The following is a 27802-nucleotide window of genomic DNA, read 5'->3' as shown; positions in this document are numbered from 1 at the left end:
ACTGCCGCCCCCTCCATGTGAACCCAAAGAGACAGTTTTAAGTCTATAGCAGTCGTCTCCTAAAGACAACTGAAACTGTCCCTGTGTATGTAGCTGCTTTTCCGGCTTGTCTCCATAGATGTATCGGGAACCGCTCCAACAACAGCAGCAAGTCATGAATTGCGTTAAATCTCCATTTAAAGAAATGCTGCTATAAATGTTCCTGAAAAGGACGGGGTGCTATAAAAGTACCCAAACACACGAGATTAACCTAACTTGCCCAATTTCAAATAAAATGGTGCCTTGTAGGTTCACATTAAAGGAGACCCTTTTTTTCAAAGTGTATGGGTAAAAAAACATGCCGTATATCTCTGCAATACATGCACATTTCCCCCTGTTGTGTCTCTTTAAAGTGTATTTCCACTTTTGCAGCCAAATTAGGAGAACACTTATTTTATGTTTGTTATATGTTCTGATTCTCATAGCAGAACTTAAAATCTTTACAAATTGCTTCTATTTTAAGGGCTTTTTATTTGCTTAAAATGCCTACCTAGCTTCTCCTCTATGTAATGTTATGGAGGGGGCAATGTGAAGTTATGTACACTCTCTTTAACCCTGTGGGTGCTGTTCTGGCACATCTCATTATCAGTTGCAAACTAACCCTTTGTTAGGTCTGTCCTAACAAAGGGTTAAAGAGTTAGGCCTCATTCCCACTGCTTAGAGTCGGCCAATACAGATCCGTGCGGCGTACATGGCCGTATCGGACCATTCCCGGGAAGGACAGGTGCTGCGTGTGATTGTACTCATCAGCCTGTTCTTCTCTATGGGAGTATGCAGCCGTAAGCCGCTGTATGCTCACCCGAACTGCACATTTGTGCGGGTGTCCATGCACGAACGGATGTGCAGTTCGGGCGAGTGTACGGCCGCGTACTCCCATACAGAAGAACATGCTGCTGCGTACAATCACACGCAGCACCTGTCCTTCCCGGGAGCCGGGCCGATACGGCCGTGCACGCCCCTTGGATCTGTACAGGCCAGCTCTGAGCTGTGTGAATGAAGCCTTAGAAGCATTGTATGTTAATGAGAGGAAGCTCAGTCTGTCCCTCTACTGTCACTATCAAACTGCTCAGAGCAGCCTGGAATCTGCACAAAGACCTTCACCAAAGAAAAGGAAATAAATATATTTTTACAATATTTTTAGGTATGCTGTGTGAACGGGAGCACATAACAAACATATACTGTAGTGGGCTTTTCAAATCTGACTGCAAAAGTGGAAATACACTTTAAAAACACTGCAAGGACAGAAAAATACCTGCTGATTCTGCCAGAAATCCAATGAGTTCCTAACGTCCTGTTTGAACTGACAACACTGCCTCTGCTGTACTAAAACCCCAAGCAGTGTTGTCAGCCTTGCCTGAGTTCTCCCTTGCTGGACAACAGTACTTCTCTTTCTTATGTTATAGAGATGGAGAGGAGGAGGCGTTGTATAGTCCAGTGGGAAGTGACTCAGACGGGGCTGAGAACACTGCTTAGGATTTCAGTTGAGCAGAGGCAGTGTTTTGTATTTTTCTGTACCCCTAACCTGGTGGCTGGCAGACAATGCAAATCAATAATAAAGAGCATACGTGAAAATAAACTATATAAATAAATGATTTTTTTTTTACCACTGCAGCACTCCCATTGCTGTTGGAAATAGAGAAAAGTTCAGTGACGTTAGGAACAGAGTCACTGATAAAGGTGACATTTCCGTAGACGTGGTGGGGAAACTTCTCCGTGTTTTGCTCCATTATGCCAATCTGAGAGGTTCGCACATGGTAGGGGAAGTTCTTATTGGCTGCAGAGGGTCTGGTGATTATCTGATACATGGGAAAGTAGAATTTAAAAAATATAGGGGGGAAAAAAGCATAAAAGTTTTATTAAAACAAGTTAATAACATCACAACCAGCAATCCCTGAGAGATAAGGCTAAATTCTACATGGGAAAGTAGAATGTAAAAAATATAGGGGGGAAAAAAAGCATACAAGTTTAAAAAACGGTTAAATAAAACTAAGACTGTGTGAATGTAGATGTTATTTCTGTCACAAACACTTAAAAATCGAAAAAGTTGTTTTGGTTTGTTTAAAGAACCTGTCACCACCTAGCATTTGTAACTTTTTGAAGCACAACTTGATTTTTCATTATTTACTTGTATTCTCTCCCTGTCAAAGCAGATGCACCAGGCAGCAAAGCTGTCCTATCTTCTGCCTGAGCTCAGTTATGATTACAGACATTTAGAGGGTTATTCACAAAGATGCAGAAGGCAGCCGAGTGAATAACCCAGCCGAAGTGAACAACGTTCGGCTATTCACTTCGGCTCACTAAGACTGGTTTTAGCCGTACATCGGCTGCCTTCGGCTGCACTTCGGTCAGCCAAGCTTAAGTGCAGAAGGACTTCGACTCTGGATCGGCTGAGCCGAAGCTCCGGCAGTTCACTCACTGCCGTGCGCCCCTATTCGTATAGGGGCCAAACGGCAGTGAATGAATAGCCGAATGATGCCGAGCGGCATTCGGCTAGGCTATTCTGCTCTGTGGTACCGAGCAGAATAGCAAATAGTGAAAAAAGTAGGAAAAAAAAAACAAAAGTTGAAAAAAATGTTTTAAAAATGTAAATAAATAATACATTTTAAAAAAGGATTATGTGAAAAAGAAAAAAAATTGGGCGGAGCTAGAAGTGACAGTCACGGGCCTTCTAGTCTTCTAGCAGGTCCCGGCCAATGAAAAACAACTAGGCGAAGCCGGCCATGACGTCAAGGCCGGCTCCGCCCATTTGTTATTGTTTAATGACAGTTCAACGTCCCCAGGTCTTTTAGGGACGCTGATCTGTCATTACAATTGGGATCACGGCTGGCTTCGCCTAGCTGTCATTTGCGGGCTGAAAGGCCAGCATTCGGCTGCCCATTCACCCCGCTTCGGCTGACACTTCGGCTCAGTCGAGCCGAAGAAAATGCCTTCGGCTCGGTTGAGCTGCTCTGCTGCCTTCGGTTGCTGTACAGGCTAAAGTGAATAGACCCTAGAAGCCATAGAAGGTAGCCGAAGGATCAGCCGAAGATACGGCTGGATCCTTTGACAGCTTTGTGAATAGACCCTTTAATAACTGTCATTATAGGAAGGTGCTATCAGGATTACATGAAAGAAAACTAAAGGTCTTGTTAATTTAAAGAAGAACTCCAGGAAATGTTTTATTAACCCTTGCAATGGGGCTACCCCGGAACTGCAAAGGTTAACTGCCTGTTTTTGTTTAAAGAAATGTTATACTCACCCGATGCTCTGAGCTCTTATACTGGTCCTTCAAGCCTCTATTCCCCTCCGCTAATGCGGTCTAAAGTCCTGTAAATCATCACGTCTATACACAGTGGCGGGAATTTATCAAAGCTGAGCAGAGCAGTTGCCCATGGCAACCAATCAGCATCTCTCTTCAGCTTGCTCAGGTAAGATTTGAAAATTTGAGATAAGCTGATTGGTTGCAGTGCAAATCAGCTGCAGATTTTGTCTACTCCAGCTCTGATAAATTCCCCACTCTGTATAGACATGAGGACGCTGAGGAAGACTCCAGTGCTGCAGTGGAGGAGAAGACAGGCTGGAGGAAGTGCTGTGACAGCTGGCCGGGCACTTAGCTTCGGGTGAGTATAACTTTGTTATTATTTTTGAACTTACGCAAAAAGGAGCACTTAACCCTTGCAGTGGGGTGGTAGTCCCACTGCAAGGGCTGATAAAAAACACATTCCTGGAGTTCTTCTTTAAAGACTTACAATGCTCTGGCAGCCTGGAAAAGTGTTACAGTTACCAGCTCTGAGCCCAGGCAGGAGACCGGTCAGCCTCCATGGGGACCTCACAGCCTGGCAGTTACATTTTTGTTCTAACAGGGAAAGAATACAAGTTAATAACATCACAACCAGCAATCCCTGAGAGGTAAGGCTGCACTATTGTAGCATTGCAAGACTAGAGATTCATTTTTGTACAAATGCTGATTCTTGACTTATTCTCTGTTTAATCAGCTGTTATTTCTTTCAATACACATTTGTTCCTGACGATTACAGAATCCTACAAAATGTCATTTACAATATCAGGACATGGCGTTACAATAGGTATTTTGTTTCAAATCTTTTGCAGCAGATTACAATGTTCACTGAAACAAATGCTGAAGCAGAAGCATGCTGTATGTCAGGGCTCAAAATTTCCACTTGCCCCACTCGCAATTTGCGAGTGAAAATTGCGTGGGGGCGAGTGGCAATGAAGCCTCCTCGGGGCGGCTTCCCTCCTGTTCACCGACCTGATGACATCGCTCCCTCGTCCGTCCGTCTAAGCAGGGGGGCGCAGGAGGGAGCGCTGCCTGCTGTCAGGATGGCGGAGCAGTGAGGGGTTGAGAACCTGCACCGGCAGCTGTCAGGATGGCCGAGCGGGTTGGAGATCGGAGCCGCTGTCATCCTGTCAGTTTCAGGATGACGGCGGCTCTGTGCGTGGCAGAGCGGGAGATCGGTAAATATCAGTGATATTTACCGATCCTCCATGTGAGAAGGACAAACACTGGAGCGATCGTCTGATCACTCCAGTGTTTGTAAATAACTGGGGACACATAGTATTATGTGTCCCCAGTTATGAATGAACAGGCTGTGATTCACATCACAGCCTGTTCATTCATGAATTTCTCAATGGGGAGAAACACTCAGTACAGAGGCTCCTCCCCATTCAGAAACAGCTGATAGTAAATATTTTACTATCAGTGTCTGAATGAATGGGAAGCCTCTGTACTGAGAGCTTCCCATTCACTGAGTGCTGAGGCTGCTGAAAAAGAAATTGAGGATTTGGTGTCCTCAATTTCTTTTCTATTTTAAAAGGGAAATGTCAGGGGTCTGTTTGGACCCCTAATATTTCCCCAAAGCCCCCCCAACAGTAAAAAAATAAATCATAAAATAAAAATAAAAAATTATAATAAAAAAAATAAAAAATGTAAAAAAATATTTTAAAAAAGTGAAAACTGCTCCCCCCCACACGCATATTATTAGACATGTGCGAAGACTAAAAATTAATTTCAGATGAAATGTGTATGTTTAATGCTCTGTGCATTGTGCTGTGGCTGTATGTGTAATGCCCTGTGCGTTGTGCTGTGGCTGTATGTGTGTTATGCTGTATGCGCGTTGTGCCCTGTGTGTGTTTGTTTGTGTTATGCAGGGCAACTGGTGGCGAGTAACTTTGAAGGCCTGGCTAGTAGCTTAGGACCTGAAATTTTGAGCCCTGCTGTATGTTAATGTTATATAGTGTACAGGCAGTAAGGAAAACCATTATAGTGCTACGGGTATCTTCCTATGTTTGAAACGAGAGGAAACAGATGAAAGACGTAGCTGAGATACCCCTGTGTGTGTGACTACTCTAACTTGTTTCTGTTTTGTGGATTCTGAGCAAAGCCTTCTCATGCAATGGCAGGTCTTCAACTCACCAGGAAAACGGCGTGAGCATATAGATGGATTCCAAGCTGTATACCGTTGACGATCTTCTCACGGGCCCACTTTGGAATCCCAAAGTTTGCAATCAGAGCCATGACAGGGACGGCGAAGAACCTGCCAACAAATATGAATGATGGTGCTTTTTATACGTCGTCTCTTGTGCCGGAAATTAATGCAAAACAGCGTGACCTGGTCGTGGCGCAGTAATAAAAAGTCCGGCCAGAATCGGCTCATACCTAGGTGAAATATGGAATCTAGTCCTTTCAGTTACCATATCTGGACCTCGTCAGGCAGGATTATATTATATAGGGTTATATATAGTAAACTGAACAACAAATGTATTACCCCAGCAATGTGCACGCTGCAGAAACCCGACTGCAACCAATTAGAATCCTCTTCCCTTGTTTCGGCTGCTTCAAACTCATGAGGAGCCAATGGGAACTGGTTGCCGTGGATTGCTACATGTCACTCTTCTCTGCACTATACTGTAATAGTAATATAGATCAGTCTTTCTCAACCTGGGTGCTGGTGCCTTCTGCCTTCCTCAGGGGTGCCTTGAATTTTTTTTACAGAGCCATGCAATTCCATGGTGCAGAAGAATAATAACTGATGCCGCAGCCCCCTATCGCACCACCGTACCGTGATGGTAGGACCCTCGTGTGAAGGGGGGACTGAGGACTTTGATGTGAAGGGGGGGTACACTGATGTGAGAGGAAGGGGCTTTCATGTGAAGGGGGCTCTTGATGTGGAAGGGGGGGTTCCTGATAAAGGGGGGCACTGATGCGAAGGGGTCGGGGTTCTGATGTGCAACGAGGAGTCTGATATGAACAGTGGCTTCTGATATGAAGGGGGGGGGGACTCTAATGCAAAAGGGGTTCTGATGTGAAGGGAGGACTCTAATGTGAAAGGGGGGATTCTGATGTGAAGCAAGGAATCTGCTGTGAACAGGGGCTTCTGATGTGAAGGGAGGACTCTAATGTGGGGATTCTGATTTAAATGTTCGGTTTTGCCTCTATTCACACAGAACAAACATTCACAGAGAATCACAGGGCGAATGGCTCTGTGAATTGTTTATAAATAGACCCCTAAGCGTTTGCTGAAATAATGCTTCTTCAGCTTCCCTTTAGTACTGGTGGCACGATTGCAAATTGAAATAGCCCATAGCAATCTAGCTATTCATTCCTACGCCGAGGTTTTTCGTTTTGTTTTTTATTCTGACGGCAGCATTCTGACAGCAGCAGCTGTCAGAATGCTAAAAAAAAAGCAGATAGTGCGGGAAGCAATTGCTTCCTTGCTATCTGCCGTCATTTCAGGGGGTGTAGAGGGCACCTCTCTGAAATGAGAAGGGCACCTCCCTTAAATTACTTTTTTCAGGTTGGGATCCCTGTGATTGTATATCAAGATATAAGTCTACCCCGGGTTCCCCTGTTCACTTTCATACTCACCACAATGTATAGGCTGCAAAGAAGGGCACATAGAAGGCCTGTTTTTCTGGGAAATGTTTGAGGGTCACCAGCACGGCATAGCAGAACCATATGTAGGCCAGAAACTGTAGAGCGATGTTCCCATAGCCAGCAGGGGACTCGTATGTGTAGAGGACCTGAGCTGGGTCAAAGAACTGGGAGCAACACACAAGTACAAAGACAAGTAAGAACCCAAAAACAGGTTTCTGAATAACACCACCATCAACATGAAAACAAAACTTACATTTTTTATATATGGCCCCCCTGTGTAATGCAAAAAATATAGGGTACAGCAATGGGGGCGGAATTGTGCCAGAGTCATAGAGAAATATGGCCCATGCACATTCCCTGTGCCCCGTCTTCATCAGGGCACCATATATTTTAGGGGTCATGTCAGAGGGGCAATTTTGTAGTGGAGTTTTCTCACTGCTACAAATCTCTAATGGCAGCAATTTACCGCAATTTACATAGTTGTTGCCGATTTTTCACCTATAAGCAACTTTTTGCAGCTACAAACTCGTGATACATCATTACTTTTGCGTCACTAATTGCTCTCCTTCAGCGATCTGTAGCTAAGCCATAGAGCTGAATGCAGAATTACTGTCACTTGCAAGCTTGTCGCCAATATGAAACTGCAAATAAATGGCCCCTCTGACATGCCCCTAATACTGCCGCAGGTTTCCTTTATTGCAGGGTCTCTAAAGTCAAAGCTCATTCAGGTATTAAAAATAAAACAAAAATTAATGCATTAATTAAAACAAATAGTTAAATGTATATTATATGCACCTCGTATACATATTAATTTCAGCCTTGGACCAGGTTGGGTGCCCTGCATTGATATTTGCAGCCAGGTGAAGGTAGCAAAGAGATGACCTTATCAGTCTCTTGCTGCTCTTTCATTGCCCAATCACAATGTGGAGGCAGGGAGGTGACCTATTTGTGTTGCATTCTTGCAGTAGAGAAAAATCTGGTTACTAGGCTGGCTGTGCTGTGTGGTAGACCTGTATTTCGGGGTTGGTGCGAACTTCGGCGCTTCCCGGGACCGCACAATCTTGTGCGGGTGCCAGTGGCCTGTAGGGAAGGAGCCTGCCAATCAACTGGTTATATTTATCGCTATCACACAGTAGCTAACAAGCCCCTGTGTGATAGCATTTGGAGGTTACAGGTTCTCTTTATTGAGCCTGTCACCTCCATGACACTCCTATGACAGCTGAGAGTGGAAGACTGCTCTCCCCTCTCACTGTTTACACGGAGCGGAAGGGTTACTTTTAACCCTGCCCCTCTGTTACCGGCATCGGCCAGTGTGAGGAAAGAGACTCGGCGGCAGGGGGAGGATGGAACCAGCAAAGAGACATCGCCGAGTTCACTTGTAAAAACAAACAATCGGCTTCCTAACACTACATTTTGTCCTGCTTGTGCAGAGCAGGACTAAATGTAGAAAGCAACTTACCGCCCGGGATTCCACACCGCTGCAGCCCATATATCTTTCATTCGCCGCTTGTCACTGCCCGGCGCCCGGCGCCCACCCCCCCCGGTTGTTACGCCACTCGCGGGTGCACACAGTGGTTGCCGCGCGGCACCATTGATTATAATGTGGTTACATCCACGCAGCAATTGCTAAAAAAAGGTACATGCAAGGTGACACGCGCCGCACTATTTTTGAAACCGCGATTGCAAAGTTGATATCACGGCGGAAAACACGCAATCTGCCTAGGGCCTCTGGGGTGCCATTAGAAAATAATGGCACCGCCAGCACAATTGGCGGTGGTGTGCGATTCCACGAACGTGCAACCATCCGTGCGGTTTCATGCACGATGGCTGGACGGTCACAGATCGCCCAGGTGTGAACCTCGCCTCAACTGTGTATTTGGATGTTTGCCATGAGTTCAATTTTAAAGTGGCCACCATAGTGGGGTCACTTATATAAGAAGACCAGCCCTGGAAATGAAGCCCATCTATGCTTACCTTTCCAGCAGCCGGTGTCTGAATACCTTCAACTACCACACGTATGCAGTGGTTCCTCCTACTGGATCCTACAGCGCTACATCATGTACACAACATTGGAAGGAATCGATTCACGTGGCAGGAGGAACTGGTATTCAACCGATCCAGAAGGGTTGAATAGCTGCAGCAGTCACGGAGCAGTGACCCTACGGCATTTCTAGATACGGGTGGCCGGAAAAGGTAAGTATAAATGGGACTTTTTTTTACAAGGCTGACCTTCTTTTATGATGACAAGGTCACTCTACTAGCCTTACAAATTTTGCTGACGCAGCACTAAAAGTATATTGGCTGCTGATAATTTAGGATTGGACTGTATGAGTTTAAGGATTCTTACCTGAGCCTCATGTATAAACAGCACTGTGTGTGTAACCGTGTACAGCGTCATGTAAACTGACAGCTTAATAGATCCAAGGTGGCTGATTCGACCCCTGCAATGACAAAGTCAAAAAAAGTGACAAGAGGCAGAATACAGCGCAAGCTGGTGACGTATGGAGTGGACAGTAAGTAACTTGAGCTTAGCATTGAGACATCCGGGTCTATATGTTAACAGTTTCGAGAGCCAATCACTCTGTGAATCTCTTTGAATGTTCATTCTATGTGAACCCCATCTTTTATATTTTACCAAAAATGTTGTGTTTAATTGAGTGTGTGTATACTAAAATTCATTTTAGTATTTTTTTTTCTTCCTGAAAATATCGATTTGATAAACATTTGTGCAAATTTTGTGCGACATAAAAAAAATGCACCAGGCTGAGGACCATTTTTTTTATTCTACAGGGGCCTCTGCTTTCAGAAAACATATAATTGTTTGGGGTTTAAAGTCGTTTTCTATCCAAAAATCCAGATTGTAGTATGTGTGTGTAAAAATTACAAAACTGCTCCGGGACTAAGGTGGTTAATATGGTCCTGTACTGTGAGTAGTGGCGGCGGTGATAAACTGTGCTGTGACCTATCATGCTGTCAGGTGGTCTGTATACCTTGTCACGGTAAATCCTTTTCCAAGGATTACAAATTACACCCATACATGCCATATATACTACAAATTACAACCATACATGTCATATATACTACAAATTACACCCCTACATGCTATATATACTACAAATTACACCCGTACATGCTATATATACTACAAATTACACATATACATGCATCCACACTATTGAACTGACCTAGTATTTTGATGCTGGGGCTGCCCACTCCATCCTGTGCATACTGACCCCAGTATATACAGAAGAACACCAGGCTGAGGACTAGGAGAGACAGACACTATTATATATTTGGTTTGATATTTGTGTGGGTATCTATTTATAATTGTGCTCTGCCAGTCTTGTGATTCACATACACATTGTACAACATCCTGGTGCAGCCCGGATCACCTACCTAACTGGACAGAGGTGGCCATGCTTAATCACTGTCCAGTAAGTAGGCTGGAGGGGTAGAGGTAACAAAAGGGACTGCAATGCTATCAGTTAATGTGTGTGTCTTCTGGCTGTGCAGCGTGGCAGATGTCTGCAAATCACAAGAATGGCTGAGTGGAATTACAAGTTATTTGGCAAGTAAAACAGTACACATGTATATTTAAATTGTGGATTTAGCTGTTTGTCTGACGTACTTGATAACATCTAATATTTTCTCCTGAATAAAAAAGCAGAACATGAGGGTGGAAGCCTGGGACATGAGGAAATGTGTAATGGTGACAAGACCACAAGACATGGGGCAGCTGGAGGAAACAGGTTTTATGGTAAAGGCAAAAATCCTTTTTTTTGGTTGAGAATAAAAGGTGTCACCGTCCGGTCAGCCATATGTATTCCAAAGAAGTTCCACAATTAGTGGTATCAGCTGAGAGAGTAGATAACTTCAAACATATTTGGATGAATATCTCAGTTTATAAAATATACAGGGGTATTGACATAAATAATAGATATGCACTGATACTAGTATCGGTATCAGTGCCGATGCCGAGTATTTGGGCGAGTACTCGTACTCGCCCAAAGGCTTTGATCCCTAGCCCGATACTTCCCGTATCAGGAAGCCGTGCAGCAAGTCATTACACAAGTGACAAGGGAGCATGGAGCCGGCTTCCCGGCCACTCAGGAAGCCGGGCAGCATGTAATGACGCGGCTCCCAGCTTTCTGATTGGCCGGGAAGCCGGTTTCATGCTCCCTTGTCACCTCATACAAGGGAGCATGGAGCCGGCTTCCCGGCCAATCAAGGAGCAGGGCGCTGCATCATTACACGGCGCCCGGCTTCCTGATTGGCCAGAAAACTAGCTCAATGCTTTCTCGTCACCCAGTAACGAGAAGCATGGGGACAGCTTCCCTGCTTCCTTAATGGGACTTCCGGTATTGGCATTCGGTATCGGCAAGTCAAGGGGGGAAAAATATCGGTACTCGTACTCGATACCAAAAAACCGGTATAGGTGCATCCCTAATACAAAGTGTATAGACATGAGGATGCTGAGTACCGAAAATAAATTATCGGTACTCGTACTCAATACCGAAATACGGGTATCGCTGCATCCCTAATAAATACACAGGGGTATGGGCAAAAATATATACAGAGGTATGGACATAAATATACAGGGGTATGGATAAAAAATGTACAGGGGCATGAACAGAAATACACAGGGGTATAGACAAAAATACACAGTGGTAGGAACAAAAATACACAGGGGTATGAACAAAAATACACAGGGGTATAGACAAAAATACACGGGTAGGAACAAAAATACACAGGGGAATGGGCAAAAATATACAGGGATATGCAAAAAATATACATGAGTATAGACAACAATATACAATGGTATGGGCAAAAATATTCAGGGGCATGGACACAAATATACAGGGGCATGGACACAAATATACAGGGTTATGGGGAAAAATATACATAGGTGTGGAAGTTCAAAGCAACATGCAACATTTACACATACATACATACATACATACATACATACATACTGTATATAGATTGAACTAGATGGACCTGTGATTTTTTTGTAACCTTACCAACTCTGTAACTATGTATGCAAAGATTTTACAAAGAGTACAGAACAGTCACATGTCAGGCCCATGATATGAGCAACTGAAAGAAAAAACATCAACATCAGCTCAGCCGAGTTGGCCACAGCAGGTTTGTGGACAGAGAGGTCCAATCCAGAAGGTGGGAGTCAGAAGAGGTAGAAATGGAGACAGTGGTTACTCCAATGGTGGCCCCCAGATACCTAGGCTCATACCCCTAGGAAATGAACACAACTCACCTTCTACTCCAGCTGCTGCCATGAACATCTTGTATGTGGTGTGCAGAAGCTGTCTTCCTCGCAATATATCTGTTCCAAAAATGAGGAGACAAAAAATAATAATTAGATTTTTAGTTTTTAGAGTGTATGTACACCCCAACAATCAACTTCTCTTATTTGCTCCATTCTGGTCTATAGAATTTTGTTATAATAGCAAGGAACCACCTGGCAAACTTGTTAGAAATTCACAGCTGTCCCGAGTCCTCTGCCTGTGTTATATCAAAGAGTCCATTTAGCCCTCCTAGTTCTGGTCTTGGACTGCAAGTCTATTAGTACCTATGGTTTGGAGATGGAGATAGTGGCAGTGGTTGAGAATTTTAGCAAAAGAAAACTGGGCAGGGCTGACACCCATCGGTCAGTCCATAAAAAAATATAATTTCTAGTGCTGACCTAATTATCCTAAATACCCTGTGTAAAGTCTTATTGGAAGCTGAGGGGAGGAAAAATAGGATGAGAGAACAGAAAAGAGGTAAAAAAGAAGTAAGGTAAAGTAAGTATCACACACACGGTGTCGCCAAAACAGGAAGTGAGAGGAAATCATGCAATGAATATGGCTGCCAGAGTTTTGTGCGATCCTTTATGCCAGGGGTGGGGAACCTCCTGCCCTCCAGCTGGGATGAAACTACAAGTCCCATGAGGCATTGCAAGATTCTCACAGCCTTAGGCATGACTCCCAGAGACAGATGCATCTTGTGATTTGTAGTTTCACCCCAGCTGGAGGGCCAGAGGTTCCCCACCCCTGCTTTATGCCAATGATACTGCCTCTTGCTTGAGCTTATGTGTTATGTTATGTTTTTAAAATTCGTTCTGATTACTATATTAAGTTCTCTTTTTGAGTGACATCTGCACTGTTATCATGCATGAGGTGACCTGAAATGATCAGGTTGGGACTTTGTGCTGCTGTATCCAGATTACCATTGTCAGTGCTTTAATAATGGCTGAATTAATCACTACATAATTAAGAGGAATTGGTTATTTTTTTAATAATATGAACTTCTTTTTTTTTCACATATGTTTAATTATTATTAATGTGTACATCAGTTTTTATTATTGTGTAATTGTGTTTATTATTTAGCACCATTCAGGGAATCCAAATGAAAATGTTTTTTATATGTTTTTATACACTGGCAATAAAGTCTTCTTCCTAATACTAATAGTAATAATAATATTTGCCATAATCTAAAGTTCCATGCTGAATTTCATTTCTAAATAGATCTCTACCTAAACCCTTTTGAGACCAGGGCCAGGGGGTCAATGATACCTTGATGACCAGGCCAAATTTAGCAGCATTAGCATGTATTATTTTTAAACATACATTTTATATTTTGTAAGCCTATTTAGGGCTTTTATTTGGTACAGTGCTTTACTTTCAAAAAAATAATATATATATATATATACATACACTATATTGCCAAACGTATTGGGACGCCTGCCTTTGCACTCACATGAACTTTAATGGCACTTCCAATGATTTGGAGGGGTGTCCCAATACTTTTGGCAATATAGTGTATCTACTGTATATGTATATATATCCCAGGTTATCAAATATGCATAAATGTATAAAAACGTGGTTTTAATGTTTTTTCTATTTTTTTTACATTCATTTTATATTATTTATAATAAATCAACTGTATCTGACATTTGAACTCTCGAGGAATGCTGCTGTCAGGAGGTGGCAGTGTTGATCTGCAGGCTGAACGCATTTTAATTTTTGTCAACGAAGCCTCCAGCCTGCACTATGACGGGGTCTCTTTTTAAAGCAGTGAACATTCTCTGGTGGAGAATCAATCGCTGCAAATGAAAAGGCATGCACCTGGAAGATTCACCTTCAGAGGACGTTTGCTAAATTTCAGATTCACTGCTTTATAAATATTTTCCAAAACTGTGCAATCTGTTGGCACTAAGTAAATGAATACTTGTTGTTCCCGTTGTTGTAGGCAGGTTATGTGTATTTCATCATTCTGTTGATTAGTTGTGACTGTGAGCTGCAGAAGTCCGGGCACTGAAGGTTTCACATAATTTTCCAGCAGCAGCTGTTTATATTCACAACACGCTCCCGCAACAACATTAAAGTACCTGACTTTTCCTTTCAACAATGCATCGGAAGACAAAAGCCAAACAAACGTAGATCTGATTCAGATCTGAGGTGTTTGTGGGTTTTCTTTCAGCAACTGGGATTTTTTATGATGACCAAGCTATGCCACTATGGGCTGTAGCACTTCTGCTATTTATTTACTACAGACAATGCATATAAGCTGAATTTCAGAATAAACAAATATTGCCCTCATACAAGAGTCGTGTGTATTCTTCTGGGAATCTTGGTGTATTTCTTCAAGATCTGTGCAGTCATCCAGTGTGAGACTTGGCGCTTCCTGTAATAAAGACCGCTCACTGCTGCTCTCTCTCCTTGTGCAGGGTGACTGGTCTTGTCTCTGCCCCTTCTGTAAAAAAGACCACTCACTGCTGCTCTCTCTCCTTGTGCATGGTGGCTGGTCTTGTCTCCGCCCCTTCCTGTAGCATTCTGCAGACAGCCTGCAGTAGGTGGAGCTTCTTGTAATAAAGACCGGTCCCTGCTGCTCTCTCTCCTTGTGCAAGGTGACTAGTCTCTGCCCCTCCTGTAGTTTTCTGCAGGCAGCCTGTATTGGGCAGACCTTCTGGGACCCTCCCACAGCTCTGCTCTCTGCACAGGCTAATTTTACAAGGTAATATCTAGGTTTTAAAATTCTTTGCATCCAAGTGGATTTATGTCCGTTGTGGCTATTGCTAAATATATTTAAATAAAAGTGTTTGCACCCAGAGTTCAGCTTAAGCCCTCATTCCCACTGCTTAGAGCCGGCCAGTACAGATCCCTGCTGCGTGCACGGCTGTATCGGGCAGCTCCCAGGAAGGACAGGCGTGTGATTATACGCAGCAGCCTGTTCTTCTCTATGGAAGTTCGCTCAGCCGTACTGCACGTCTGTACGGGTGCGGGTGTCCCTGCTCTGACACAGACAGGATCCATCCTCTCAGCGTACGAGTATGAACACCCGCACGGACCTGGAGTTCGGGTGAGCGTAGGGCGGCGTACGGCCACGTACTCCCATAGAGGAGAACAGGCTGCTGCGCATAATCACATGCAGCACCTGTCCTTCCCGGGAGCGGCCCGATACGGCCGTGCACGCAGCACGGATCTGTACGGGCCGGCTGTTACTCATGTGAATGAGGGCTTAATCTTTAATCTTAATCTCTAATCTTTGCTTTATAACATTGGCATTGTCTGTCTGTCCTGCAGCATTAAAGCTTAACTCATCAGAACATTCTTAGAACATCCATCAGGTTTTTAATGCTGATGGGGAGATCCTTCCTGACTATATGGGTCAATGACCATTGCCACCACGACAAAAAGTAGCGGGAATTTCAGAAACTTTATGGTTGTCAACAGGGCCGTAACTACAGATCACGGGGCCCCATAGGAAAAATGTGATGGAGGCCCATCTTGACGACCTCTCTCTGAGCTGTGAGCAATGATGCCAAAATCTCAAAGACTCCTCCTCTGTGCATCTGAAGTCGTCTCTACACTGTAGACTTTACATGGGATTAGAGTCGCCGTCAACTGCAACCACTCCAACCCCTAAGGATACAGTACTATGTTATCTTCACATGTTCTAGGTTTAATTTGCCTCAACAACCTAATGGGGCTGCTATGGCTATAGTTACGCCACTGGTTGTCAAGGTAACACGACAAGTCGGCATATCATCCCGATCCATTGACTTCTGTCAAAAGTGGGAATTCCTCTCACTTTGGGAGCTGTCCACTCACTTCATGATGCGTCTCTGGAACAGGAAGTGAAGAGAAATCTCTGCAATGAGGACATACAGTGGATGGAAATCTAAAACTGACAAAGGCTGAGCAGTGGCTGCCCAGAGTTCAAGAGGTGATACTGCCACCTCCTGAATACCATTTTTTTTCTTTCATCCCAATGTTTTTTTTTTATTGCAATACTGCACGGTTGCAGTGTAGTATCATTCATTGCAATTGATGCGATTGTGTCATGCTGTTTAAAATTTGCCATGGCCGCAAGGCAAAGCATTGCTCCCATGGCATATATACAGGGTTCAGCACCTGCTATTGTACCTTCTAGGTGGGTGGCCAGGGAATGAAAAATGTGGATCAACCGTCTGCTTTAACTGCCCCCCTTGTCGCCTGTCTGAACAAGGCCTACGTCACCTAGACCCCATGCCAAAAGGACCAAGTATGTCACTGGCTTCCATGTGCAAACACATTGGCAGGGAGGGCAAGGGGTAAGTCAGGAGAGGGCAACTACGGCCCTCTAGCTGTTGTGGATCTACAATTCCCATGAGGCATTTCAAGATTGACAGTTACAGGCAAGACTTCCACGGGCATGCTGGGATTTGTAGTTAAAGCACAGCTGGAGGGTGAGAGTTGTCCTCCCCTGGGGTAAATGTAGATACCGTATAAGATTGGAATTAAAGTGAGCCTGTGGTTTTGCTCTACATGGGCACATCTGATATGCCCTCTAATAGATAATACTGCGCTCCGTCTTTAATCCTGTGAACAGACTGCGAGACATGCATTGGTTATTGTAGGAAGAGGACAAATAATGGAGGAAATCTCCCTGCAGAGAGACAACACTCGATTGACCCTTACCTTCATTTACATGTAAATAGGAAAGACTTCTAAGTGCATCCATATCATCAAAGTCATGGAGATAAATCTGGCTCACAAGTGCTCTACGTGTAGGACAAACCTGGGATTTCCATAATAAACTGCCGGCACGCTGCAATAACACCCCTTCAGTCTACAAGTATTTGTCTTCCTAAGTCATTGGAGGCTCATAGGGGAGATGGAGGCTCAAGAAAAGAACTTTGTTTTCTGCATGGAGGATCTGAAAGCGGATATCTGTTTTCTTGAAGGAGAACTCAGAAAAGCCGCATTCAGTTGTGATAGAGAAAAAAAAAGCCATTATATCTGATATCTGGATTTGGACACACAGTTTGGGAGCAACATCAGAATTTGACTCCCAGAGCCTCAACAGTCTTGGTTGTTCCAATAATGTCCAGCCATGTCCAAGACCTACAATAGCCACCTCAGACCGTATGATCCAGGGGCGTGCGGTCAGGAGAGGCAGGTGAAGCAGAGCCTCACCTAGTATTATAAAGAAAAAAGGTGTCAGCTTCAAGTGTGAAGCTGACAGCTTTTTACCCATTCAGATCGGCTTCTATCAGGGAAAACCTCCCCGCTGTGTAACCTGTGCTGGATGGAGAACTGCCTCTTAATTACAGGCAACACTGCATCCGGCTTTTGACAAGTAGTTAGGTTACATAGCAGCAGGCTTCCCCACTGCTGGTGTAATCAAACTTAGTGAGGTAAGAGCTGTCACAGCCTCTACTCTGTGTTAGAGGTGTGAGCTTTGTGGATGGCTTGGACCAATGGCAAAGTGCCATTGGTCCAAGCTGTCCAATAAAAAAAAAACAATGAGGACATCGATCTCGATGCCTCACCAGTGACAAGCAAGTGACGGGAAAGGAGGCTCCTCCCTGTCTCCTCTCTTCCTTCTCCCCACACAGCTTGGTTACTGAGCTGAGGGTGGGGCTTCGGTTGGACGGGGTGGAGCTTTGGAGGGACAGGGCGGAGCTTCAGTGGGCTGGGCGATGCCTCACCCAGCACAGAAGGCATGGCACGTCACTGGTATGATCTGATCCAAGATTAGGTCCACCCAAATTCAGTGATGGTGATCAGTAGTGCAGGTGTTGGAGTTTAAAGTGATAAAAAGTCAACATTTGTTTAAGCTATTTCAAATGCTGATGAAATGACTAAAGGTGCCCACACACCTTACAATTTATCTGCAGATTTTCTGTGGTCAGATGGAAAAAGTGGAACAGATTGGCCCAGGTGGAGATTACTCCATCCACACAGTTAAGTGTAGATGGAGTAATCTGTTGCACCTTTTCCATCTGACCACAGTAAATCTGCAGATAATTGTAAGGTGTATGGCCAGCTTTACAATGGAAGCTGCTCCTTGATGTTTAAAGGTTTTAGAATCAGCTGGTCCCCTGAGCACTAGTCCTGATAACCTGGTTTAAAGTAGCTGCTTTCCCTTGCAGGGTCCTATGGAGCCCTACTTGTGTGTGCTAGTAAGCTGGGTGTGTCTCCACAAACACATAAGCTCAGCAGGTCCCCTGCTTCGCGATCCTACTTCCTCCCTTCTCCACGCTAGTAAATGGACAACTGCTGGGGACTGCTTTGTCCCTTGTGATCTTGTACTGGACAGGAAGTTCAGGGTAGCAGAGCTGAGGGAATTTGAGCCAGCTGGTTGGAAGCATGATGACTGTAAGCGCTTGGGCAAAAATGTAAAGAAATACTTTGCTTGGCGATGTTTATTTGTTTGTTGGTTTATTATTAACCACTTGCTGACCGGGGTGTTTATACACCCTTCCTGTCCCCGCCATTTTTCAGTATTCAGCGCTGCGGTACTTTGACATTTATTCCGACATGCAACGCTGTACTGAAATACATTTTATACAATTTTCTGGGGACAGATAGAGTTTTCTTTTGGTGGTATATAAGCACCACTGGGGTTTTTATTTTTACTATATTAAGGAAAAATTACTAAAACTTTTGAAAAAAAAAAAGGTTTTTTTTACAATATGTTAGGAAACAATTATTATTACCCAATTTTTTGGTAAAATATAAAAGTCGGGGTCACGTCGGGTACATAGACACCAAACATGTAAATCTTTAAAATGCGTGCACCCGTGAAATTGCAAAAAAATACCATACCCAAAATTGACCATAGGCGACGCTTTAAAAGCTTTTGCCACTCATCAGTTTAGTGTTATCAGTGATTGATGGCCCTAGAATGATTGCTCTCACTGCGATGTTCGCGGCGATATGTAACATGTATAGCCGGCGGATCACTTGTATGTAAACAGGCATCGCTGCCTGTTTTAAATTTTGGCACCTACCTGCTGATCCCCTGTCACAGAGCCACCATGCTGGTCACGGGCTCGCACCAGGCACAGCTGAGCTCAGGACCAGCGGGAGGGGGGGCCGCGGAGGAGGGGGGGGGCGCACATACCAGCACGCTATACAAACGATCCGCCGGCTCTGTAACCGGCCTTCACACCACATCCAGGAGGTAGAACACACAATACACCAATCCAATATACTCACAGCCAAAATAACAGGACAGGAGAAGGATGAGGACGAAGATGAGGAGGAAGGTGATATCCGTCTCCAGGATCCCTACATATCAAAGGACAGAGAAGCATTATTACACTGGACCAGGAACACTTTCATTTATGAACAATACTGTTATAACAATGGCTTCTTCAGGGACCTCACAGTAGCAAAGTGATTTCTGCAAGCAAAAGATTACCCTTCTATACAACCTTATAAACAATTTAAAGGGGACTATAGGGAATCCCTAAATTGAAGAAAAAAAAGCACAGATTTGCCGTGCTTTTTTTTTTTTACAATGCACCAGACTGTCTTATGACCAGCAATAAGAAAGTCCATTCAATTAATTTCCATCTGCTTTACATTTTTGTATAAAATACAAACAAACATTTAGCGCAGATTGGCTCTGTGATGTTCACCTTACAAAGCATACTGAGCCTTGTAATACAAATCTCCAGCTGTGCCAGTATGCTTGTAAGACTATACCCGGCCGTTTGGGTGATACTGCGCATGTGCGTGGTCCTGTATTCCGCAATTGCAGGAATCATGCGCTAATACGCATGCGCACGCAATACAACATAAGCGCAAAGACGCTCTAACGATGCGTACAGGATATGACACAACTCTCCTTGATAGATGGCTCTATTTAAACCTGCCTGTTCTTTGGATCATTGCTGAATGGTCTTTCAGTTTGTGTGTGTGTTCCTGTATTCTGCCTGTTCCTGTGTTCTGCTGCCTTGACCTGGATCTCCATTGGCTACACTGATTGCTGCCTGCCCCTGACCTCTGCTTGTTCCTGAACTACTCCTCTGCCTGCTCTTCTTGTACTTCACTGCCCGATCGGTGTTGACAATGGCCTGCCTGACTTCGTCCTGCTCCTGCAGTGTTCCACACTGACCGCTGGCTGTATCCTTGCCTACTCTCTGCTTCCTTGCAAACCAGGCACAGTGCCCTACACCCCCCTGGCACCGGTGCTGCTCTCTGTCCTCTCACTCCCTGTCTCCACTCTCAGGGGTGCGGGACAAGAGTTGCAAATGAAGCCTCCTCAACTACTCGGCCCTCTACCAGGTATGTGATAATGCTATTTGGCAGCCTACGTATAGCTGACTAACACACATAAAATGTAATCTCAGCTATAAGAGAAGGAGGGGGTTGTGGGGTATGTCCCTCCTCTAAGCCATTAATCAGTCTGTGTAATCTGATTTCTCCTGCTACATTGGTTTGTTTCACAGCAGAGTAGAAAAAGCCTAAAAAATCTGCTGTTCTAGGTTGAATCTCACTACCAGCTAGTAGCAAATACTAAATATTAAATACTGAAATATAAAATGTACATGTAACGCTGTACTGAAATGAATTTTATACCATTTTTTGGGGACAGATAGAGCTTTTTTTTGGTGGTATTTAATCACCACTGGGGTTTTTATTTTTTACTATATAATGAAAAAAGTACCCTAAATTGAAAAAAAAAAACTGTTTTCCCTACGTTATGTTATAAAACATTTATCAGCACCCAATTGTTTGGTAAAATATAAAAGACGGCATCATGTCGGTTAAATAGACACCAAACATGTCAAGCTTTAAAATTGCGTGTGTTTGCAAAACTACCACGCCTAAAATTGGCCACAGGCGACGCTTTAAAAGCTTTTATTGCTCATCAGTTTAGTGTTATCAGTGATTAATGATAAAATGATTGTTCTCACTGCGACGTTTGCGGCGATATGTAACATGTGCGGCGTAATCGTTGTTTTCACAAGTAGGTGCACCCGCCGCATATTTACATTTATAAGTGCATGCACGCGGGGGGCTTAAAGCTTTCTTGGGTGTTTTTTACTTTTGTTTCATACGAGACTTTCATTTTTTTTATTTTTTTTTACACTTAACTTGATTGCTATTACATAGGGGGCTAAAAATCCCCCTATGTGATAGCAAAAAAAAACAATGACAGGTCCTCTTTATGGAGACATCAGGGGTCTCTAAGACCCCTATTGTCACCTGGCGACCCCCAAAGAAGCTGACGAAGCAGAGATCTGCTTCATCAGCTTCTTCTCTAACTATAGCAGCCAGAGAAATGACAGCTAAAAGCGGAAGTGATGTAATAGACATCCGCCTTTAGAGAGAGAAGGAGGAGAAATCAGCGGTGGGGAATGCTGATCTCTCCTTCTTCTCAGTACAAAGAGCCGCTGTTTCGGTGGTTTCGGTCCCGGGTACCGCAGGCGGGATAGCGGTGCCCTGGACAACCAGCAGCGGCAGCAGAGGGGGGGGGGCCCGCACAATGCAAGGTTATACACGCGATCGGCCGGCTGTAGGGGGCACGCACGATCAGAAAAAAAAGTCAGCCAAGCATCCGCTGTCCACCTGTATTTTTACGATGGGCGGGCGGCGAGGGGTTAAAATTATAATTATTTTAAAAGGGATATTACTTTCATCCTCCATGTTTATTTTATGTGTATCCATTTCTAAATATTACTTGATGTTTGTAATCTGTATCATTGGTTACAACTGGATGTTTCTCCTCCATTCCTAATGTATCTTTTCGTACATTAGTCTACATAAGTTTTTATGATTGAAAATGATGATAGTTGTATACGGATGATTTAAAAAATTGATTTACACCGTTTGTTATACCCCAATTGTAATTAACTAATTTAGGAATACATACAGTGTGTACATATGTTTTTATAGCCCCGAAGAAGGGGGAGGTCTTTGAACCCGCTAAACATTTTGGCTTTACTGTGTTGCCATTTTTATGAACTCATTATTATTAAACATTTGTGGACTTTCATACTGTCTTGTTTGGCACTCTCATTGGACTCTAAATATGGGCACATCTACTTTGACAGGGAGAGAATACAGGAATAACAGCACAAACACCTCTCCCTGAGTAAGCACTATTACAACAACATAAAGGGCCAGTGATGACAGACTTTGGGCTGTGTTGATTTTGCTTGCTTTTGACAAAAGTTTGAGAAGCTTTTCTTGAGGTCATTCAGAATTTGACCTGCAGTTGCCATTGAGAGAAGCAGTTATGAAAGCGAACAAAAGCCTATCAGCACAGGCCCTACTTGGGGAGATTTAATTCCTGGTGGATCATTTTAAAGTGGAGAAAATATTCTTCCCGAGTTTCTTTATTAATAAGCATAACAAAGCATAGTATCATATTCGTCTCTTATGAGGGGCGCTCTATCAGGGGCCCCTGGAATCTCTCTGCTTGGCCACCGCTGGAGTAATGAAAACAAACATATACGGTCCTTCTCGTTCCACTACGATGATCTGTGTCCACAGTGAGCTATCTGAGTAACACAGCATGAAACGATCTGGCTGCCTCAGCTATATAACTATGCATGTCGCTGTTTGGTTTGGCTCGCTGCACCGCGCGCTGTCTGTCACCATGACAGCGTACTTCTAAATGATGGCAGTTGCTGGGACACACATGAACGGATCGCTAGTCAGGTGCCGTTCCAGAAACATCACAGCTAACTCAGAGTCAAAGTAAATCTGCACCAGCACTAAGGGGGTTATTCACTATTGAGCCGAAGGATACAGCCGTAGCTTCTGCTGATCCTTCGGCTCTCTTCGTCCGCCGGAGCTCTTCGGTACAGTTGAACCGAAGGGCTGCTGTACGGGCTATTCACAATAGTCCGTACAGCAGCCGAAGTGACACCTGATGCGGGGCGAACAGCCTACCGTTCTCCCGGAAATGACAGCTGGGCGGAGCCAGCCGTGATCTCACGGCTTGCTACTGCCAGTTGTAATGACAGATTAGCATCCTTGGATTTTATATATACAGTATACATTATTATTATACAGGATTTATATAGCGTTAACAGTTTGCGCAGCGCTTTACAATATAAGGAAGACATTATAATCACAATACAATTCAAGACAAGATGGTAAGGAGGGCCCTGACCCCTAGGGCTTACAATCTAAAAGGGAGGGGCAAGTGATACATGAGGAGGTAGCTGTGTGGGGATGAATTCTTTGAGAAAGTGATTGTTCAGTGGTTAGGTTGAGGTGGGACCGATGCTTGTCCAAGTACTCACAGTTACAAGTACTGATACATTTTTTATTGTCATGTGATAGTTTTTCTAAAACAATACAGACTAATGATTTCAGGACAGCAGTGGAGCGGCAGGGCCCAGTCACAGTCGCAACTGCTGCAACCCTGGTGATTTTTATTTTTAACTAAAGTAATCTTTAACAAGGACTGCTTATTTACTAAGGCCTCCCTCCCCTTTGCTAAAATGCTACAATAAAATGTAAAAAAAATCTTTGGGGGGAAAAGTTAGTAAATATACTTACCTTTCCCCTGGCTACTGTACTGCAGGAGGTAACATCACCACCTTTCTGCAAGATCCCGGGAAAACGCTGAGAAAACCATATCATACAACACGATGCTCCAGCAAAGGAGCATCAGCGTCTTATGTTGGGATTTGGGTTAGCCAGCATTCCTCTGTGTCTTGTCTGAAGGATGGTGATGTCCATGACTATGGAGAAATGAGGGTATTTGCAAAAAACTTTTTATTCCCACCATCATTTTGGTGCAGTATTTTGGGACGGGGAAGATAACCCTTAGTAAATAAGTAGACCTGACTATTTTAGTGCAAGGTCCGCTTTAAACTATAAAGAAAGAAATCAAAAATATGATTTATTTTTAATTAGTAAATGTTAATATTTTGACATTGATCAAATGGTCAGTTTATGTCCCAAACAGCAGCCTGTTCATCAATGCCAGTTCCTAACCTTCAAGGAAGTAAACACTCCAAGGCACAAAGAGAGGTATTGTAAATGGTTATACTGACCAAACTCATCTGCGGAGAAGTGTCTCGTCCAGAAGGATTTTCCATTTGTCAGTGTCATCTCATACTCCAACTGCAGACCATCTCCCTGCAGAGAGTGACAGTGTTAGAAATTGGATATAAAATCAGTACAGGGGGTAGGAAGCAATAGGAATGAAAATAAAACTCTCTGCACTATTCTCACACTCCACCTGTCAGCAAGCTTCCAGTTTTAGGGCCCATTCACACCACATCCAGATCATCTCCAGACCAGGCCAGATTGCTTATGGACCCAAAATGCATCCTAATGTATCCCTATGCTATTTCTGGCCTATGTTCACACCAGTACAGTCCATTCCAGACCAGACCAGAAAAATACTGCATGTCTCATTTTGTCTGGTCTGGAATGCACTGAAACTGTGGGCTGGTTCACACCATTTTCTGGACCAGATCTGTTCCGGAAAATGGTGTGAACCTGCCCGCAGTTCCAGTGCATTCTAGACCAGACAAAATGAGACATGCAGTAATTTTCTGGTCTGGTCTGGGATGGACTGCACTGGTGTGAACAGGGGCCAGATATAGCATAGGGATACATTAGGATGCATTTTGGGTCTGGAAACAATCTGGTCTGGTCTGGAGATGATCTGGATGTGGTGTGAATGGGCCCTTAGACTGACAGTACTGTGCAATACGGAAAGCCAGATTCAGGCACAATATATAATGATCTTTTAAAGCATACATATTCAGTAGTGGTGGTTTATATCTGCGTAGAGCATCTTTAAAAGATAACTGTCATTTTATTATAGTTATACTTTATTACCCCTCCACACACACAGACACAGCAACCCCCCAAGTCCCCCGTTCCTTTGAGATATTCACTGTTTGGTCTGTTGGGAACCACTAAGCCTCCTTAACAAAAGTCTTCTGAATGGGCTTTAGTTCTTCACAAGCATTGAAGGATTGCCATTCATTTCTATGTAAAGGCCACTTATGATTTGACTCAATGGTAGATGGCCTTTCCATAGGTGTTATTTCAGGATTCTTTCAAAGATGGGGGGAGAAAGCAGTGCCTGGCTGGAATTATTTCGGCGATAAGGTTGTGCGTCTTCAGCGGCCCACACACACAATATTTCAAGGAGCATTTACAGTGTAAGACTTGGGGAGGTTGGGGTGGAGACATTTAAAGGATAACTGTACAAAAGTACAGTTATCCTTTAAAATGGATCAAAGTAGCCCATAGGCTAGGCTACACTATCTGCCCTTAGACCTTCCAAGATTCCTGCGTTAGATAACTTGATGTTCAGATTGAAAGTTGAATTGTCCCCCTTTCCCACATAATGGTCCTCTTGCCTGGTGGCTGGCCAAGGGGGCACACAAGCTGCATTGTGGATTGGCAGTTTGGGTGTCAAGTGCTGAATATTTTTTGGACAGTCTGGTGGCAGACCAGTTTGATATAGATCAGGGCAGCCCAGGGAAGGTAAGTACAGATCAAGGTTTACGTTAAAGCAGGCAAGTGATGCAACCCACCAACACCAAAATCTAAGACACCAAAGTAAACTTTTCCTGTCCCTAGGTGATGTCCATAAATTCTCACCCCACACTTGCTGAGCGCTATGTACCACCATCTCTCACGGACAGATCGGAAGCTTCTCCCACTGTTGCAGCTCAAGTAGTTCTGCCCATTTTCTTTTGTCACCTGAAGGAAGAAGACCAAAAGGGGGTATAGAGTCAATCTAGAAAATAGGATTTATCCAACACCTACAACACAGCATGGATGAGCAATGGAAGAGCAACTGGAAGAGCAATGGAAGAGCAACTTTACAACATCTAAACGTCTTGTATTTGGTCGGCTAAATATAACATTTTAAATGGTTTTATTTATTTAATACAGGTATTTATATAGCGCCGACAATTTAGGCAGCACTTTACATAGCTGCATATTCACATCAGTCCCTACCCTCAAGGAGCTTACAATCTAAGGTCCCTATCACACATGCATACATATAGGGCCAACTTAGAGAGGAGCCAATTAACCTACCAGCATGTCTTTGGAGTGTGGAAGGAAACATGAGTAACTGGAGGAAACCCATGCAAGCACAAGGAGAACATGCAAACTCCTTACAGATAGTGACCTGGCTGGGATTTAAACCAGGGACACCCGTTGCTGCAAGGCAGAAGCGCTAACCACTACGCCACTGTGCTGCCCCTGTTTTAGTATATCTGTTCAATAAGTGCAAACAAATACCCGTTCACCTGGCAGATATCTTATTAGCTAATAACTTCAAGTGGAATCTGCCTCTACTGAGTGTTATCAGTTGTCATTATTATTAAACTCCACATCGCACATGTTATAGAAAAGAGGAGAGGCAGAAGTGTTCTGTAGTCTTGCCCTAAGGTGACAATGCTGCTCCTCCATAGATACACAGTAAGTGAGCATTGCCATCTTAGGAGGGAAGTGTGTTACTGGCAACCACCAGGTTAAAATAATAGGATAAAGAGTCTGAAAAAACAAAACTAATGCAGCCATCACGTCTATAGACTGATAAGCTGAAGCTGCAATATATTCAAATTTTGTTCTGGTGTTTAGACAAACTTTCAAAGATATAGGCGTACACTGGAAAGATAAAGTGGGGCAGGAAGATGCAGGGGGCATCCAATCCTTCTAAAGGGTGAGGCCGTCTATATCTGTCACAAACCTGGACAAATCAAACTGAGCAAATGATGATAAAATACATAAGAAAAAGTTTCCATCAAAGAAAATTATCAAAATTATCAGAAGATCCAGAAATAAAAGCACATTAAATTCAATTCTTGACTTTACCTGTAAAAGTCAAGATAACCCCACCCCATGCCATACTGTGAGCTTGGCTATTGGCCATTTATGGGATTGGCAGCCTTAGGGGCCCTAAGCCTAAGAAAGTGGTGGTGGGAGTCAAAACTAAGTTTTACAAGAAAAACTGTAGAGTATAAAGTTTCCACTCCTGCTAATTGATCTGATGTGTTTTTCGCCCTAACGTTTTTCTTCATACGCTAAGTTTAAACTGTTTAGACTAGGGACATGATTACTTTAGGACATTTGTCTGCAGTACAGGCCCCATCTGAATACAAACATTGCTAATCGTGAAAGGTTTTCCATCCTCCCTGACTGACTGCTCCTCCCCAAGCGGGACACCCACAGACAAGAGAATCAATGCAGTCAGTTTCACCTGAATCAGTACAATGCCCCCAGGAAATTAAGACTTGTTGGGTTGAATGTTAATTTGGATATTAGAATCATCAGCTTGTGATATTTATGGTGGACAAATGGATTATCTTGTAACATTATGGTAAGTAGTCTGCTCTGAAACGACGAGTATCCACAAGCCACTGAGGTACCTTGGGTAGAACCTGAAGTGCAAAACCAACTGATCACCAATAAACAATTCTTTCTATGTAGAGATTCTTATTCCTTTGTATTTTATGTTTACAGGCTCTTACACATTTTTTTGTTATCTACCAGCCCTAAATGATTGTAGGTTGTTTTTTTTTTTGCTCTTGTTAGTATGAAGGAGAATGTGTGAAACTCCCGAAATGTGTTAGCTATCAGCTTCAAAAAAAAAATTAATCATATCTGAGCATCCCAA

At 43.7% G+C, this 27802-nt stretch overlaps 1 protein-coding gene across 1 annotated transcript in view; it reads right to left on the bottom strand.

Moving 5' to 3' along the window:
• The window catches only part of TMEM145 (transmembrane protein 145), a 73573-nt gene that overhangs the window by 1973 nt on the left and 43798 nt on the right, over window positions 1–27802 (bottom strand). The window contains 10 exon segments of the mRNA XM_018554794.1: window positions 1644–1835; window positions 5453–5573; window positions 6905–7077; window positions 9261–9354; window positions 9904–9962; window positions 10085–10179; window positions 12186–12254; window positions 19399–19470; window positions 24204–24288; window positions 25816–25875. Of these exon segments, the coding sequence (XP_018410296.1) occupies window positions 1644–1835; window positions 5453–5573; window positions 6905–7077; window positions 9261–9354; window positions 9904–9962; window positions 10085–10179; window positions 12186–12254; window positions 19399–19470; window positions 24204–24288; window positions 25816–25875 (1020 nt within the window).

This window comes from Nanorana parkeri, unplaced genomic scaffold, assembly GCF_000935625.1.
Source record: "Nanorana parkeri isolate BGI_ZX_2015 unplaced genomic scaffold, ASM93562v1 scaffold173, whole genome shotgun sequence".
NCBI lineage: Eukaryota > Metazoa > Chordata > Amphibia > Anura > Dicroglossidae > Nanorana > Nanorana parkeri.
The sequence above is the reverse complement of the archived record's forward strand: the minus strand, read 5'-3'. Positions and strand labels throughout refer to the sequence as shown.